Genomic DNA, 18,673 nt, shown 5'->3' with positions numbered 1-18,673 from the left:
AATTCGAAAGAGCCAGGACCACTCGTAGGTTGTAAAAAAAGAGCATATCAAATACAAAAATGGAGGGAGGACGAAATATCGAGAAACAGAAAACCAATCATATAGACAATGCGGAAAAAGCGACATACTGAAGCGGAACATGTGTGATGAATTGAGAGACCCTAGAAATTACGTAAAATTGGGACACAAAATTAGCTAAATGAAAACATGCTATAAAGTGAATTAAATCGAACGATATAACACACAGGAAATATGAGTTATATTTTTTAAAAAAAGCTGGAAAATTTTAAAATATTTGATAGTTTCTATAGTTTCAAAAATTCTTGCGAATGTACCACATCTTAATTAAAATTATAATGTAACAGCATAATTTGTTCACGTACGTTTCTTTACGTATCCAAAAAATTAGTATTAAAATAATTTGCACAAAATTACTTTTCAGTGAGATGTAATTTTCAAATCAACAACAACTATGTCCAAACGACCTCATAATGATTTTATGTGGCGAGCAGAAACTTGCCAAGATAATCAATGAATGTGCTACAAATTCCAAATGGTCAAAAGACGGCCATAGCTCGTATGTGCTGAGGTTATACAAAAACTCCAGCTATAACTTAGCGATGATCGTATTGTATGGTATCATAACGTCGTTGTCGCAAGGCTGAAATATGCGTTACTGTAATCGGCGGCACGCCGTGTGTGATTAAAATGGGATCGTTAACGTAAAGATAAAAAAAATCCAAAGGGCGTAAAGTAGGAAAAAAACACTATTTATTAAATCCAAAAGAAGAAATACATAGTAAAAAAAGGCCCAGAATAATATCCTGTAAATAAAGACACGAATGGTTAGTAAGCGAAGATAAAGGAAAAAAAATAACAATAGATAAGTAGACTCTACATATGGCAACTGAATAACTTGTGATCTCTTAAAATTCATCAATTAGCAAGCCCTAGTGGGTAATTGAAAAAGGCCAATGTGAACACGGAGCAAAAGTACAAAGGTCCACCTTTACACGTAGAGCTATAGAACGAAATCTAACATGGTGCGTATAAACGCGGCTCTAATGTGAATGCTGGTACGTAGATGAATGACGAGTATAAAAACAATGGTAACAGGCCAAAAAAGATATGGATTCGTGCAGATCTAGAAAGACGAAAGCACACAGCAACGTTGTAAAAATACTCTCATTGACTGTCTATTAAACAACAGACACTTATGTTCTAGGCTCGAATAAAAAAAAAGGGGGTAATTTCATATGCGATTAGCTAGTCTATGATTTATTTGTACGGAGAATATATATTACAAGAAGGAACCTTATTTGAGCGTAAACAGTAGTGACACGGTTCAGTCTGAAAGATTTGTATTGTACGTGAGAGTAATGATGAGCAAAGGATCGTAAGTGTATACGACGTAAAGACGTGAGCGATCGGTTTATCAAAAAAAAAAAATTCTAAAGGTTTTAAATATGTCGGGAGAGGCTAGATGGTATGTAAAACGTCATTTAATTATATAACAGTCGTAGTATTTATCCTCTTCTGAAATAATGTTTAGCTATTTTTTTAATGTGCCAAATGACTTTTTTTAATCCAGTGTACTTGCTTCGAGAAAAAGCAACTTTAAGCTAATTCCCTGCAAAGGACAATTACATCGCTCCATTTTTGTTTGCCCATAGGATTTTAAAACTATATTATTGGTTGGATTAATATTTGGAAAAATTGACGTAGCCTTTAAAAATGTAGGAATTCGCTGAGTCCTCCACAGCAACGAGTGACATTCAATGTACGTTATATATCAGTGTTAATTAAAGAAATTAATAATCGATTTTCTACATAACCTGACGGTGCGAGCTTTTTGACACTCTTTCTATGTATGCCCTAAACAAAGGGGCATGCGGCTCTTCCTGTAGGAAGAATCCTTAAAAACGTAAAGATTTTCCAACCAGTGCACTTCTAATTTCTTTCACCTGTGCCTTTCACCTATAGCTGTGATCATATCAAATTAGGATCTTCATGATAAAATGACATGTTACTTTCACTGCCTTAGAGAACTTAAAGTATGGCGAAAAGCGTTAATTCAAGATGTAATATTAATACCCCGTACTGGTCAATGCTTTTGATTCCCTACTGAGGGTCCTGGTTTCCTAAAACCATTGATTCAGCGTGCTTTAAGCAAAAGGCTGGCCTAAGTGTTGATGACTTGCGTTCCCTAGTGTAGGTAATATAATAGATAAAAAAGACATTTATCAAATGCCCACTAGGACACTGGGACCGCCAAAAAAAAAGTGTACTCCTATTCATCTTATTAATTCCTAGCTATTGGAAAATTCAATAACTCTATCGAGGCATCGAGAAAACGTATGAGGAATAATACATTTAAGCTCAAGACTTCAATTCTACCCATAACATAAAAATACGTTCTACGATTTTTTCAGTTCTACGGCTGTGCCATAAGATTCCTATTGCGTAATTTTTAACAACCAATGTCTATCTAAAAATATCTATACTGTATTTAAAACGTCCTAAAAAGATGTACCTAAGGATGATTTTATATATATATAGGAAGTAAAAAATACACCAAGAATAGGTAGTCATAAAAATATTATGAGTTAAAAAACCGTTATTCAAGTTGTGGAAGGAGTGGAAACTACAATATAATAAAGCGGTGCAAGTTCGATTTAGTAATGCTAAACTAATATTTGTGCTTTAATAACTTGGCAGTTAACCACAAGCGGGCAAACTCCAAATGTATCGCAGAACTCGGACCTGCTAAAATCTGATGTAACACTGCCTTTCGGAACTACATTGCAGGACTGGTGGAAAATTTATATTGGTATTGGAGCTCTTCTAAAACGAAGCTTTGTTTAAGTTGACGATTTATTAAAGAAATCTTGGGTGTCCTTCATTTGTACTTGGCAAAAAAAAAAATGCGATCATAAATCTCTCAAGAAGCGTCCACTTAAATGGGAAGCCCCATGCTCGTTGTTAACATATCCAACGCAATCAAAACAGATATTCCGCATTACTCAAGCCTGTTGGTTGTAACTGAACACATGATTAAAAAGAAACAGGCCGGGTTCCTTTCTTCGAGTAGCTTTTCGTGTAGTTTCTAGTTGATTATCGGCCGTGTTCCTAATAATTTAAGGCCACACTTCTTTATAGAACTTTTTTCCAATCAAGAGAAGTACTCCTATACGTCCTAACATTTGTCTGTTTGACCTATTTAATGTCATTTTCTCGTTATGAGCTCTACGACTATAGTTCATCGCAGGTAGCAACAAAAGTTTATCCTTACATTGCTCATTTAGTTTTGGACATAGCCCGCCAAAGCTATTCATTATCCACTGTAGTAGCATGTCAAACATTTTATATCCTGGATTAGTTTTATTACATTCGACGTGCGCAAAACTCCATAGTAGTTGTAATGAATAGTAAGCCTGTGGTGACTATTTTTACGACGGCGGCTAGACAGATACGTCGCCCTTAGCACACTTGTCCCAATGGATTAACAATTTCGTGACCCTAATAACATTGAATACATTTTTTGTATGTCTGTGCAGAGACATGCAAGAAAGAAGCCCCGAGTGCATCAATTAGGCGTTTTGCGAGCTTCGTTAACGAATCAGTCACCTGACTGAAAAGTCCTATGTACAAGGAGGTCCATTCAGGCTCCAATCATCTATCTTGGCAACCTACGCGTATCTACAGTACGTTCATAATATCACTTTCTGCAATAGGTAAACATCTCCAATTGTTGCGCCACTTGAATTTTAATTCGTAAATTACATTATTAAAAATGTAAATATTTCTATCTGTTTCCTTCTACTGAACGGATAAGTTTTCTACGAACGATACTGGTCTTCTCATCTATAGTAGTATATAAATTCAATTATTTATCATGCTTTAGATTACCTCACTTAACATTTCAAGCGTGAACAATTGACGTCTCGATGAATTAATTATATAGTTATAGTCACATATAGTTAATGAGAAGTACCAGCTTGTAAGAAGACACTTGCTTCAATAGCTTCAGAGAAAAAATTGTTACTGATTAGTTATTTCCATATACGTATTGTTTCGCATTTGTGTGAACTCTTTATTTATTGTAATTTAATAAACGCACAAGTTCTTATTGTCAAGTACGTCTTTATTGTTGGCGTTGTATTATGGAGTAATATAACGATAGTTGGTACTCCTTTTTACTGCATAACTCCCAACTTTCATGCGTTATTTTTTGTATATAGATCAACACACATCGTGTAGTGTTTTTTTTACTTTACGCGATCACCTAAGAAACATTGTTACGACCATTAGTTCTATTGTTTGGTAATTCCGAAAAAAACTAAACTAATAGTACCAATATATGTTGCACCTTTGTAAGTTAGATTACACCTAGAAAAAGACGTACACGAAATGGTGTTTAATCTGCGTGTCTACTGCCACTCAAAATCGCTGTGAATGAAAAGATTATGCATCTTAATTAATCTTACCGGCATCAGAGAGATGTCGGTAGGTTTAGTTGTGCGTCCTTTATTAATCTGAAAAAGGTAACTTTTACAACGCCGAAGTACATCTGAAAAAATTATTCTAATGAGGTAAAATGTTATCTTTTTTTTAAGGCCATGTAAAGAAAAGAAGATAGCTCATTATAGACTCGATATACTTAAGCATTTGTAATCAGTTGATTCTTAATGTGCGATACGAATCTTTTCCCATTGAATCACAAAGAGAAACAAACCTAATGCAAATAAATGAAATAAAATAGGGTCCTGTTTTTGCGCCGGACGCGATGAGTGTTGATGGCACTTCTTTTTATTTAATAAAAAAAATTATTATTTATTGTTATGAATAAGCATGCATATCTCTAAAGTGCTAGTCGGCTGATGAAAGGCTTCGGAACGAAGATTTAGCATTGTTACAAGTTACGTTCCTGATATACCACACGGATGTCATAACTTCATGAATGCTCGATATCGTAATGATAGTTTATAACTTAGGGTGCAAATGCTTGCATATAAGTATTTCGACTTTTCCAGTCTTTAAATCATTTATTTAGTAATTTAGTCGTAACTGCGTAGACTAAAAGATCATTTTGTGTCTTAACAAAATCAACATATCATTTTCAAGGTAAAGATAAATATTATTAACGACAGACTGTAATTCGTGCCTTAACACCAAGCTCGTGGGCTTGACGTTAACGAATAAAGTATAACAAGTAAACATTTAAAAACATGGCTAACGGTAAGTTAATATGAAGTATTTGTTACCGCTAAAAGAAAAAACATACATAATATATGATGAGCATGATACTGCATCAAACTCTTTATTTCATACTAGTGAACCGTGAACAGTTTATATACACGTCATAATTTACCAATAAGAATTGAACTTGTCAAGCGTCATACCACCTGCTTTGTCCGCAGATCTTGGTTAACAGTACTGCTCCCCAATCCAATGAACTCGTCTGCAACCCGCGTGGCGCTCAGCCATACTGATGCACCAACAATTTACCTGTTGCTCCAGCTGCAGCTAAAATCGAAATCCATAGAAACCTTCTTTGATCTTCAGTCTGACCAGAGATCTTGATGAAAGCTGCACTAATTTGTCTGTGCTTTCCGTGTATTTCTGGTGAAGCCAAGTTCATTCTACAGTTTATTTGTGAATTATTGTCATGTTCATCCAAAAACTGATTTGTTCGCTACAATTTTCAAAAAAGCCCGCCCCATTTCTGCTATGTGTGTGTGGGGCACGTAGCCCCTGTTCGCTAGCTATTCGAAGAAGAAGCAGACGCCGACCCGCTTCTAGTGCTTACATCGGAAAGGCAAGTCGATATTGTTTGTAAGCTAAGGTTACCAATACGCGTTCAGGACGCCAGCTCGGTTGTCATCGCCGCGAGAGCGGCCTGGCTGCCGGTAAGTCTGAGGTAAATAGACTACAAAGTTTGGTTACTTTTGCGAATCTAATTCAAGGTAGAAAAAATACCGACCTATCAAAGCCCGTTAAGACTTCAATTGATCTCCTTTTAATAATTCAACTATAACCGCAACGATAAGTGCTACGGAATCAACAATTCGTTTTACCCCGGCCCTGGCCACCAGCGAAGTGACGTTCTCTACACAGTTGTCTGAATTCAGTGACTTGTTTGCAATGAGTGTCCTGTCCTCGGACCAACATTTAAGAACTGCGATGGAGGGTGGCAACACCGAAACAACATCAAACTCGCAGGAGATTATCGACATGATGCTTCAGTTGCCTGAAGATGCAAACGCGCAATATGCTGCTGACACTGGAGAGCGTCCACTCTCGGTTGTTCTCGCAAACGAAGACAGCACTGCGGCGGTGCTCAATAACGACAACATAAACGTCAGCAACCCTAATAGCAATATGCTTTATTATATCCAGGACCAGCAACAAATGTCCCTTTTAGAAGACGAAAATGATCCAGAATTGCAAAATTTCGCCGAAATGCTTTTAATGGCGCCTAATACACAACAACTGGTTGCATCCGCGCAGTCGCAGCGGCAAGGTCAGCAGCAAACACAGCGTCGTGCACCACATTATCAGGACGTTAAGGTAAATTAATAGTAATGAGATAGCCATTATTTATGATAATGGGACGGATATAATTGTCCTAGGAATACAACGATGTTTGTTACGTTGTTGTTACCTGTTATTACTAAAAACCGATTATCAAGCAGAGTCCACATAATCACTGATAGACTGCTAGCAACCAATTGGCAACAACATGTTCGCCAGTTTGTTTACCGTTATGTTAGGTACATGTTTGCCCTTTCCCTCTTCTGAGGTCAGCTTAAACGTATTTGTGCAGAGCTCAAGTAATTCGAGCAATATTTATTAACGGTTTGACGGTAATCGTTGTGTACCATCTTCACGCGGCCTAGGACCGACATTGTGTCCTATGAGTCACTTAAACCTGTTTGCGACACGATGTTTCGATTCATGGGAAATCCGGGAACACGGAAAGATGCTTTAAGAGAGACTGAGGAGAAATTGAGGGGCTACAGATGCAATAAGATATTACGTCAATCAAATGACAACGAATTATAACTTTGTAAAAACAGCAAAAACATTTTTTATTGTCGCAATCCTTTTTCTTGAAGTACTACTACTCCTCTAAATAAGAAACGTCAGTACGACCGAATAAATGTATTGTATCTATCTGTGATGGTATTACGGTTTCTAGCTGCCCGCACCGCAGTGGCAACTTTCATTGTCGCTGTACACCAAGCATACACGTTTCTTAATGGGGTTGGTACCTAGAGCAATATCCGCCTCTGTGATGAAAGAAATACAGTTATACGGTATCGACTATGGCCGTATTATATCTGTGGTAGGTTGCGTCAGACCAAACGAAACATGTTTTGGGAAAGGGCCACAGTGGGGAATTGTTTTGGCATTACCCCTACTCGCTTAGCGACTATCGGGATGGTGGCCAACTTGTTCTACTCGCTAACACAAACATTGACTTGTTGACACTAACAATACTGCCAGGCTACTGCAATGAGGCTCGGTGATAGCTTAGTTACGAATTTGCCTGATAGTTCTAGGGACATGTGGTGATGTAGGTTCGAATCCAAGCATAAATATTCTTTGTTTCGAAGTGAGAGCCAGCGGCTTGACAGAATGCCAACGGTCATGTTGGACGTTAAATCGAAACATTTTGGCTTTTGTAATCAATCGTCACCATGTATGTGAATACTTTTAACACCCTTATAGAATTTTTACGTCGCTATTCAGTTTCCCTACTTATTAGCATTATCTTGACTCACGAGCATCAATCTTATCGTTGGTTAACTTTTTTGGAACTGATGATTCTTTCGACAAGTTTCGCAGACAGTTGTTATTATTATTATCTTATTTTGTTTACTGTTGCCTTAAATGTTTGCACAAACGGTGATAAACGATTTTTCACCACTTAGCACTCTCTGTCTGGGAAAGAAACGTAGCATCAGTTGACATACTGCCATGGATAGGCATGCCCGTAGTAGATGGCACGGTAATGATTTATAGTATTTGCGCATTACGCGGAGCTGCTCCGACATGTCCAGACAGAGCATGACCTGCCTTCGCGCATGGTCCATGTGAGCCATTGTAACTTGCGCCCTGTCTGTTCGTCTTGCTCAAGCCAAACCAGTGGTGGCCTGCGCCGGTAGTTCAACAGAAGATTTCTGCTCAATTAGGAGCACAGCCCGCTAACCGGCCTGGACCTGGCCCGAATCCAGTTTTGTTTGTGCTGGTTAACTGCCGACTATTGATGCGGTGTATATAGACTCTGTCTGGCGCAGTAGTTTATTGTACTAGCTGCGCTTACCAGGGACTATGCAAATACCAGCAGCCAATGTGAGTTATATTTCGCGTCATGCAACAGTGTTAAATTCTCTAAGGTCCACTCAGTTACTCCCGTTCCTCCATTCAAATTACAGCAATGGGACAAGACCCACACGTACGCAGCTAATTGCGCTCTTGTTTTTAGTTGTGTCTGTTAAGATAATATAAATAATTACAATTATTATTATTATAGAGTATCAGATTTTAAAATTTTGCACCTCCTTGAAACTGTCATGTGCGGTTTTCGAGAAGTACTTAATTCTAGCATCTGCCACCAATCATCATTACCGCCAATCATGTGTGATTCGAAAAATCTCGTAGAATATTTAATATATAATTGCACTAAATGATTTAAAGACAAGTGTTATACATCTATCTACCTAAGCAGCTTAATTTGTAGTAGTCGATACGTATCACCTGAACTTTGTTGAGCGCAATTATCTATGAACTGGTTACGACAGCATCACCTGTGCATTGGATCAAATTGTGGTAAAATGTGACTGCCTTTCCCGAGCTATAACAAATTGCTGAACAACCTCCGATTCAGTTTGCGCCGTTGAGTTGATTTAAAGACGCCAAACGTTGTTCTTTGTATCCGGAATGGCAGATTGCCTTGCTTCGCTTCATGTGCAGAAGGAGCCTACTGATGTATTCGAGATTAGTGTCGTAACAACTAATACACGATGTTTAATGCTAAATTATGGGCACATAATGATAGAACGTCCACCACATATCAGTTGCGTTTGTCTTATTTATACAACATAGTAATGCGAATTATCGATACGTCAAAATTGTCATTTGTTCGAACTTTCGTGTCTGAAACATTCTTTAGAATACCTTGTAGTGTGCTATAACGTCCATTCTCGCACAAGAAACAGGATGCTGAACTTGCATGCTTACCTTAGTATATCAATATATATAATATCTCTATGTTTCGAGTTTTATGTTCGGTGCTCCCGTTAAGCATTCCATCAGACGGTGGGCTCCGAACATGAAATGAAGTGTGTCGGTGCTCAGTTTGAACTTGGACTACAACGTGTCCCTGAGATTAGCAAGCAAATACGTTACTTGCTAAGCTATTACGGAGACATACATTACACATATCTGGAAACACAAAACTCTTGCACGAATAAATTTGAGAAAAGATTCCTGGCAGGTAATCAGCAACGAAGTAATTAAGATAAAAATAATTAAAATCAATTATTTTTTCATAAAAGTCAAATAAAATATTAATCGAAATTAACTGAATAATTAAAAATAACCGCGAAACAATTTAATAATTAGAAATGTTCACATGCTTTGTCTTTTCTCTCTTTTATTTTATAGCCGTTCGTTCAAGAGCATGAATGGATTCGCGCTAACCTCAATTCGACCGTCGTCAACCAGACTTTAAGCAGTAATCCGGGAGATTATGGATTCCGAGTATTCTTCGATGCTCACGAAAAGGTACCGATCACTTTATTCGTGCAATTCCCAGATATTTGTCATGGAATATCTCTTAAATATATGTATAGTGAATAAATTGTATATAAGTAAAAGAAACGATGTATTTTTATGAAATACAATATATATAAGTTCGTTCTCTCAGCAATTCAACAATTTCAAAATGGTGCTCCTATACCAGTAAATTGGATTTTTTCTAGTTGAGTTTTATAAGAACTTAGCTACATTTAGTTTAGACACTATGATTTCCGTCAGTCCAGACCAGCAGCACTTAATCAGGAAGGGACGGAAGACATTTATGCCTAGCTGCTCATACATGCTTGACTGTGTTAATTTTCGTATAAAACGACTCACAGCCCTTGCTATGTTACCCAGTATATATGTCTCACGCAAACAAATCTTTTATTTTATTCTGCCCCAAGAAGCTTAAAGAACTTTAACTTGCTACAGCTACCATCCCACTAACCCCCGCCGCGTTGCTTTGGCCAACTTAATTCGGAACCTTGTATATTGAGTTGTCTTGTTTGTTTTTCTATATTATATAGGTTATGTATATGTGACGACTTTAATTCTGACGGAAGATTTGCTCTTGTACCTATTTGTCTATGGTAGAAGTGTTACGAGGTGCACAGGAAGCGATAGATAGGCTTTCGGATCGATTATGTAGTATTGCAACGGTCTTTTCAGGTTGACATATGATGTACAAGAGTATCTATATCGCTCCTACTTACATGCCTAGATGTGTTATGATGTCATGTGTCGTTAGTTGCTGGAGCAGCCTCCGCTGCCCAAGTGTTGTATAGCATAAATCATTTTAAGTTGCCCAGAAAAGTTAATTCCAGGAATACCCTCAATAGGCGCAACGTAGCATCTTGTCTGAGCTTAGCAGGATACAACTGACGATCATTTGACATAATAGGTATGCTAGCATGGAAGCCGAGTGCCCGTCGATTGCTTTTCGACGAAGGCAAAAGAGATGCCTGTATGACTAATAGTGTTTGTTGACTGTTAGGAATCGCATGTCAACCCAAATTATAAAGACATTATTGGACGATAATGTAGTGGAAGCGTTATGTATCTACCCTGATTTTTACAGTGGGTATATTTGATTCACTAGTAATAATAGAATCAGAAATATGAGTGGATAGCCTGCACCGTATAAGCGTCTATAGTTTTGTTCATAAAAATGGCTTCTTCAAAGTTGAACCAAAAGAACTAAGGTCTGATATACTTGACGCGTTGCAGGTAACAAAGAATATGACATGGACCTATTCGGGGGAAGTGGGCCGGTTGTATGTGATGCTCAACTCGCAGTGTCCTTTTAAGGTAGGCACTATGCATCCGCCTCCGGACAACTCATACATCGTTGTCGTTCCAGTTTACAAGGACGCCGTAAGTACACATTAACGGTAGAAATAAATCAATGCTGATCGAATGACGATAAGCCGGGTTGAGCACCTATGTTTATAATATTCTTTTTCTTCCCCGTAAAAATAGTGTGGCCTGGTTTTAGATACATTGCTCCTAAGTACGTCTCTATGTGTAGACTTTTAAATAGTCATACCAGCAATCCCTTTAAGTCGTGAACTACATCAATTAATCTAAAATATCGCGTGTTGTTTTTCCGTTTTAGGTATCCCGGAGTGAGAACGTGGTGCGATGTCCGCACCATTGTCGCAACCTTGACGCATCAGGTTTGAAGGGCAAATTTTGGATGAACTCGCCACACCCTCAGTCCCTATATCATGAGGACATCCAGAACTCCAATCGACATTGCCTTGTTGTGCCCTTTGAAAAACCACACACTGGATGCCAATCGTATACGTACCTTTTTGAGTTCATGTGCAGAAATACTTGCGTTGGCGGAGTGAACAGACGCGCTACTGAGGTCGTGTTTCTGCTGCAGCACCAAGGCAAAGAGTTGGCCCGAGCCGTTGTTGAGGTTAGTACATACCCAGGGTATCAAGTCACAAATCAAAAAGAAAACACTTGATAGCGATATAATGTATAACTTTATTCATTCTTTTTTGCAATTTAATGTATTTTTGAAAATGCAGTGTATAAGCTGAAAATCACTATAAATATGCAACCTATATTAACTAATACTTATTGACTTCTGTCGATCGAATTCGGTACCATTGATGACAGAGTTTCTATCGCTTTCTACAGAGATATTGTATCCGGTATACAACGTAATTTTTTTTTCTTTTTTACAACCGACACTTATTAACCAATGGTATATTTTTGTGCTTTCATACAGGTTAAGGTTTGCGCGTGTCCGGGGCGAGATCGACGAACCGATGAAACAACGTTAGCCAAGCGACTCTCCATGGAGAGCAGTGGAGCAACGGCTCGTGCCGGACATCGCAGTAGTGGTCAACACAGTATGGCCATATCGGGTCACACCAGACTACGATCAGCCCCCGGAGCCGGCTCAGAGTCTGCTTCGATAAGCATATTGAACTCAACTGACAACGAACACGAAACCGGACAGGACGGTGAAGTATTTTCGATACGGGTGCGGGGGAGAACCAACTTCGAAATTCTTAAAAGAGTGGCCGAAGGTTTGGAACTACGTGCTCAACATCAACGAGTCAAAAAACGAAAAGTCTCTGGCGCCATCGACCAGCAGCGGGTTCAATTGCAGCAACAGCAAAATCTTACAGCCACTGAAGTTAAACGCGAAGGAGAAATTGTTTACTCTGATGGTTAGAAAAAGGCCGGATTAGGGACAGTTTCTGAATCGCTACTAATTATAATACCACCTTGTTGAATTAGGAAGCCGGAGTCTTCGATTTGGCAAGACACACTGTTTTTAACTCGTTCAGTGCTTGTCCTGTAAACAATAAAGACAACTACTCTATCAAGTTGGCTGTTGTTCGTGCACAAAAGTGTACTTCGATAGGTAACATAGAGTTACTGTTAATAAATGAATGGATTAATATCTTGAAGGCAATTATTAATGAGTAAAAGATATATATATATATATATATACGAGAGATACGAAACTAAAAGTAATAAGGAAATATTAACTAAAACAGATGAATAGCGATGACAAAGAACAAGGAAAAACAAGTTTCAATTTGAGAAGTTGCGGATAATAATATCAAGGATAATATCACATTCATTATTTATTGGATTTGACTTTAAGTAATCTGAATTAACTTGTAAGCTATGAATGCGAGGTGTCCTTCAATTCTCATCTATTTTTCTTATTTTACATACCATTTAGATGAGGAGGAGTATCGCACAGATAAAAACAGCGAGCAGAATTGTTGCGTGTGCATTGAGTGTAGCTCCATAATGATGATGTCTGCATCATAGTACATTGATTTTAATCATAATTAGCGGTAATAAATTTTCTTGAATTGTTGAATAGTGTACGAAAATCAAATAGTTTACACATGATTTTCTATAAGAAAGTGCATATATTGTGATAAGCTTATACATTTATTTGCCACAGAGGAAAAACGTTTCAGTTAACTAATTTACAACGATGTTGAAGTGGATAGGAAAATTCTACAAGCCTATAAAAGCTTTGGAGATTGTTTTCTTCGAAGTACAAGGGACATTAATTTAAAGCACTAGCAAGACAGATTTCATATAATTAAATACTTATGAAAGAAGTTGTGTAGTAACAGTTATCTACTAGTTAAACATTATTCAATGGATTTGTTGAGTCTTAAAGGAATCACATCTATTTTGCTACCCTAAATCAAACATACATATAAGTAGAGTATACAGGAACTACGTCCTAAGCTATTTTTAGATTTTACTCGAAAAGAAATAATAGAAAGTTATTGAAACAAATGTGAGTGTTATTTTTCAAGTTTAGTTAAAATAAATACATAAATGAAATACTTCTTTTTAACCACACAATAAAGATCAGGAACATTCAGATTTAACGAATGGAATCATGAAATAAGCAGATTTGAAGGAAATGCTAAACGTTCTATATAGTAATCATAAACCTCAATTTTCTCTAAAAATCAGAGAACACACAGTTAGCAAAACAACTTGTATTAAAGGTTTCTGTATATTTATTCATCATTTCGTATTTGTCGTATTTAGTAAAGCATCTATCTTTTGTAATTTTCTTTTACCGAACCATATCTTACTAACAAGAATAGAGATCAACAGCTTAGAAATATCTTAATTAGCGAATGTGGCAGCAGCACAATTTCAACGAGCAACCCAGTTTATCCGGGTCGTCGTGATTACGTCGCGTCGTTGATAAAATGAACATAACCCTGCTCTCTCATTTATTTAAAGCAATGGAATTTACTTAAAGAATGCACCCTTGAATAATATCCAGCATTGTAGTGACAAATGTCGTTTACGGGATTCATTTTCAACCGGAAACATTTATTTAAATCTCCTCATTCTAAAGAAGCTAAACTAAGCATTTCTTTTTTATTTGACCTCGTTGCATGAAGCCTGTTTCAATCATATTGAAACTTAAATACGTCGTTCTTTTATAAAAGCCACATATCATGAGTTCATATTATACCTAGCTTAGCATACTACTGCCCTATAACAGTATATATAGCGCTTAATGTGAAATTTTAAATATCTTTTCAATACAGCCATAGGTCGACTTTAATTATATACTTTCGGCACAATCTTTTTGATACTTCTCTCATGTGTACGTCCAATGCCGTCTGGTTACTTTAGAAATTATAAAAAACCCATTCATAAGTTTACTAGATGCGAGCATTTTGAATACCTCTTAGCGCTATAAACACTGTATATAGTAAAAACGAAATTATAAATATCTATTGCAGAAGTTTGGATTCTACTACAAACTATTTCCTATTTGAAAGTACCTAGCTGAAACTCTTAAACATACCACATGTTTTAAATCAATAAAAAATACTTTTAGTAACCGGGCATTTTTTGGTTGATCATGCCTTTACTTTTTTCTTCACAGTTGATGAGATCACCAGCCTATTCTGCATCTAACTCTGCTAAACACAAAATCTTCAACGGGATAAAATAGGTCCAGATGCTTGTATGAGACTACTTGCAGTACCCATATCATATTGTTGTGTGTTTATAAATTCAGCTTAATCAGAAATAGAGATAATCAAGGCAACTCGTTCAATCCTGGCCTAAGGAGGACGCTTAGGGCAGGATTTGATCAAGAGTATCTTGTTGACCCTTATGTTGCAAGTGGTGCTCGTCAATACCTTTCGGCTAGGTTATTCCCTACTCAAGCGAGACATAACCACACGAATAGCCGTTACAGGTGGCTGGTATATAAGAACGAAGTGTTCATCCTTGCGGATGTGCCTGAAGTACTTCATGGGCAAGAAAAATGAACATCTCTAGTACATGTGACTCTTTCCATTACTATATTTCCTATCCTCTTAGATTACTCCCACTAGATGTTTCACTAAAATCATATGTCCACTTATTTCGTATTATTAGACTGTGAAATTTGAAACAGTTTATTGAAACGCCCCTAAGACACACAGTAATACATAATTACCCATGAGAATTCGGATACGCCTATAATTAATACTGTGTTATTAGAATTGGAAGCTCTTCTGCGTTTGGATATCGTCAAGTAGCTGGCGAAGGTCTTCATCCTCAAATCGACCCTCCAGCGACGGGATTAGTGCTTTTGCCTCTTCCGGGTTCTCGGGACAAAGGTTAGCTAACTGGGCTAGTTCAAACTTGTGTAATTTCTTTTGCTGAAGCATGTTTCGAACTTCACCAATGGTTTCACGGTTCTTGAATCTGTAATACAAATGAAAAGAAACGTATGAAGAACAGTAAGGAAGAGTAGTAGAATTATTAGGCGAATCATAGAGGTATCATAAAAATGTCTTAACTTTATTATTTTAGCCACATCATAAGCATTGGTAATAGCGCGGCAAATTTAGTGGTTTCTGTCAAAAGAAATACGCATATAATATAATGTTCTTTTTCAGCCCACAACGGCGAACCTTTCAGTATATTTATAATAAAATGTTAAGTCGTATTTTTGCATTTCTTGCGTTCAATGCTCCACAAAAACAGCTACTTTATATATTCTCAAAAAACGAATTCTTTATCCACGAGTTAAGCTAGGCCGCTGTTCTCTGAGTCGTAAATAGTAGGCTTATAATCTATTATTCTCTGTGATATAGAATGTTTGAGTACATGCAAATGACATATTGTTAAACCTACAAACACTTAGTAACCTACTTTGAAAATCGCTCGCAGTAGTTGTGCGTTTTCGTAAAAAGTTCCGACAGTTCCTGTTCCTCCTCAGCTGATTCGTTTTGCTGCTTCCGGTGATCAAGCAGCATGTGAACCTATCACGATATTAATGTATAAAGCCACAAATATAAGTTCTCCAAGAAAGTTTACCGTTTTCTAGAACGATTAATAATGAGACGGCAGAAGGTATTTCTCTAACTTAAATATAATATATTACATTGATCATATTTAATTCCAAATAAATATTTTTTCTATATGCTTCACGTATAATTCTCTAACGACAACACTCCAATTTCTCAAGTGACAAAATGAAGTTCCACTGTTCCCGCAACAACTCTTCAGCCTATGTCATGTGAATGAAGAACAATGCATTTAAAAAATATTCAGATGAATATTTTGGTATTATCTAGTATAATACAAAACATGAATATTTCAACTATATTCAAAATCAAAAGCAATGGTATGAAATAGATTCTACTAATCCAATCGAAAGTACCAAAACGAGAAATAAAAGCACGTATGCATGATTCTATTGTTTTTAATTGTTGTTACTTGCGAAGACACTTGCCTATACGTTTAGAATAATGTCTAATGAGCTACGTTCCAATCGGTTATTTTGATGAAGCCTATAATATACATAGTGCACCACATGCAGTACCTCAGATATTAGTAGAGTTTCAGCGTTTTCGAACTCTTTTGGGAAACTGAGCTCGCAAGCATCTTCCTCAACTGTCTCCAGAACGACAGCTGCTGAAGCCGGTATCTTTGCCATTCTGCTAGAGGAATACTACTGCTCATAGGAGTCTTCACTTGGTACGCTGCACTTTTGCTTCGATCGATCTACAGTATGAAAACGATGCAAATCGCCAATGCGGAAAGACAACTCGATTGCTGATGATAAGCAACGCAGATCACATCGCCGAATTGCCTATCGATTGATCTGTCGTAAGATGCGCTCTAGCCCTCTTTTACTGTTGCTGTTTTGTTGCGTCTGCTCGCACCAATTGCTCCGCCTTGTGAAACGGTAGGCACAGCTGTCAACGACGCAAGCTAGATCCGTTAATAAACTTGTTCCATCTCCTTAACGTTTTAAGATCGATTTCATTTAAAATTTAGGCAGATTATCCTTTTAAAAAGACTTATCTCATTTGCCTCATTGCAGTATTTGCCTCATTTTTTTTGTCTATAAAAGACCATTTACGATGGTACACATAAGCTAATGAACATTTTTATTGACGAAAAGGTAACATAACATAATTCTCTGAAATATGTTTTTAAGTGCCTGGATTATTCGTAGTTCATATATCGAGACACTAGGAACCTGGACAAAACCTTTCTAGGCTTGTCATCGTTAAAATCATTTAAGTTCAAATAGCTGTTTAAAAATCACCTGAAACAAGTGATTTGAACGAATTACACATCAGTTTTACCGTAATCATACAGCATTCTATGCACGGCCGTTAACGTCATCCTCGTAATAAAATTTTGACAGATAACTCTAAAACATACATCTCAATAAGACGGTTGAGAAAATAATAATAATAATATACTGATTTGTTTCAAATGTCCTTGGAATTATCTGCTCAGACTAACAAATATTTTCAAATTTAGTAGCTCTACGCTGAAGATCATGTATCACTATGACTCTGCTAGACATTGTGTCCGCTGTTACTGTACACTCAATCCTTTGTGAATATAAATAGGGATATTAATGGTGCCTCGTGTCTCATATATCGTAGCTCCCATGATAGCTACATTGAAAACGATGGTGAATACAGATATTCAGTGATAGACGAAATCCTGTCGTTTGCTACAGAATGTTTTTGGGTAACTCACACATCCCTCACTGCGACCTTTTTCGAACGTTTTTTCGAGGTAGATAAATTGGTAGAAAATATAACGCTAAAAATATAAATACCACAATATCGTTATATTATCTAAGTTAATTGAACTACGGAGCCAAGGGAGAATAATTTATAACTATTTACTTCGATCCAGCGGATAACATGCGACAGCTAAAGAGAATAGAAGAATTTAGAGATTGAAAATGAAATAAAGCAGTCGTCATCCACGAACTTATCGAATTAAGTAGTGCCTGCAGTGAGTTGACTGTAGGGGGTGTAACTTCCATCATATACTGCGAAAAAGCATTTAATTAGTTGCTTTACTGATTAGAAAAGCCCCTGAAATCTGGCCATTTATTTCTCTGACAAACGACGAATAAATAAGGATCTTGATACTTTTCCCGCTTGATTGAAATCAAAGGTAATTTTTACTCGGATTATGTTACTTTTCCACTATTCAGAGGATAGTCATCATTTATTTGGAGAGAGGAGCGGTTTGTCACTTTTATTGCCTAAAGTAATAAGCAAAGCCCCGCCAAAGTGTGCTGCTTTTTCAACTGTCTTTAATACCCTGTAAATGGTTCCGATTCGTAAGAATTTTAATCTGAGTATATTTGTAAATATTGACATATTTATCTTGATTTGCGCATTTCTGGCTTATGATTTTGCTCATACGTTGCCCAAGCGATGAACACGCAAAGCGCGCTGTTTTATCTGCTTTCTATCTGGGTAGAGGCAGAGTACCAAGTAGACATGAGATTCACTAGGTCCATAATGAGAGCCTTGCTTCTTGGCTTTCAGCTGCCCTATGCTTGGTGAACACCGTCTTCATT

At 37.1% G+C, this 18,673-nt stretch overlaps 2 protein-coding genes across 4 annotated transcripts; one reads left to right on the top strand and one right to left on the bottom strand.

Annotated features, from left to right (window-relative positions):
- Positions 1 to 5,788: 5,788 nt before the first annotated feature.
- LOC111251447 (cellular tumor antigen p53-like) lies at positions 5,789 to 12,733 on the top strand. Of its 3 annotated transcripts, none has more exons than XM_086991433.1 (5): positions 5,789 to 6,570; positions 9,673 to 9,792; positions 11,035 to 11,181; positions 11,423 to 11,731; positions 12,050 to 12,733. In XM_086991433.1, exons 1-5 carry the CDS (start codon positions 6,145 to 6,147, stop codon positions 12,500 to 12,502), a joined length of 1,455 nt encoding a protein of 484 aa, XP_086847559.1. In that variant the 5' UTR covers positions 5,789 to 6,144; the 3' UTR covers positions 12,503 to 12,733. The 3 variants fall into 3 exon arrangements, with proteins under 3 accessions (XP_086847559.1, XP_086847560.1, XP_086847561.1); XM_086991434.1 differs by lacking the exon at positions 5,789 to 6,570 and adding an exon at positions 7,818 to 8,358; XM_086991435.1 differs by lacking the exon at positions 5,789 to 6,570 and adding an exon at positions 8,429 to 8,461.
- A 1,073-nt stretch (positions 12,734 to 13,806) lies between these two features.
- Polr2D (RNA polymerase II subunit D) lies at positions 13,807 to 16,986 on the bottom strand. The gene is made up of 3 exons (XM_022808022.2): positions 16,655 to 16,986; positions 15,982 to 16,091; positions 13,807 to 15,531 (listed from the first exon to the last, which is right to left on the bottom strand). The coding sequence occupies exons 1-3, from the start codon at positions 16,766 to 16,768 to the stop codon at positions 15,321 to 15,323; spliced, it is 435 nt and encodes a 144-aa protein (XP_022663757.1). The 5' UTR covers positions 16,769 to 16,986; the 3' UTR covers positions 13,807 to 15,320.
- Positions 16,987 to 18,673: the final 1,687 nt, after the last annotated feature.

Source organism: Varroa destructor, unplaced genomic scaffold (assembly GCF_002443255.2).
Source record: "Varroa destructor unplaced genomic scaffold, Vdes_3.0 BEIS01000005.1, whole genome shotgun sequence".
Classification (NCBI taxonomy): domain Eukaryota; kingdom Metazoa; phylum Arthropoda; class Arachnida; order Mesostigmata; family Varroidae; genus Varroa; species Varroa destructor.
This window is presented reverse-complemented; position numbering and strand designations above follow the sequence as displayed.

Bases quoted from the DNA above. Each gene is read 5' to 3' on its own strand.
- LOC111251447 (XM_086991433.1), top strand. From the start codon at position 6,145: ATGAGTGTCCTGTCCTCGGACCAACATTTAAGAACTGCGATGGAGGGT. The intron at 9,793-11,034 runs GTACCGATCACT...GACGCGTTGCAG, and splicing joins TCTTCGATGCTCACGAAAAG to GTAACAAAGAATATGACATG. The intron at 11,732-12,049 runs GTTAGTACATAC...GCTTTCATACAG, and splicing joins TGGCCCGAGCCGTTGTTGAG to GTTAAGGTTTGCGCGTGTCC.
- Polr2D (XM_022808022.2), bottom strand. From the start codon at position 16,768: ATGGCAAAGATACCGGCTTCAGCAGCTGTCGTTCTGGAGACAGTTGAG. The intron at 16,092-16,654 runs GTACTGCATGTG...ATATCGTGATAG, and splicing joins AAACTCTACTAATATCTGAG to GTTCACATGCTGCTTGATCA. The intron at 15,532-15,981 runs GTAGGTTACTAA...TTTGTATTACAG, and splicing joins TACTGCGAGCGATTTTCAAA to ATTCAAGAACCGTGAAACCA.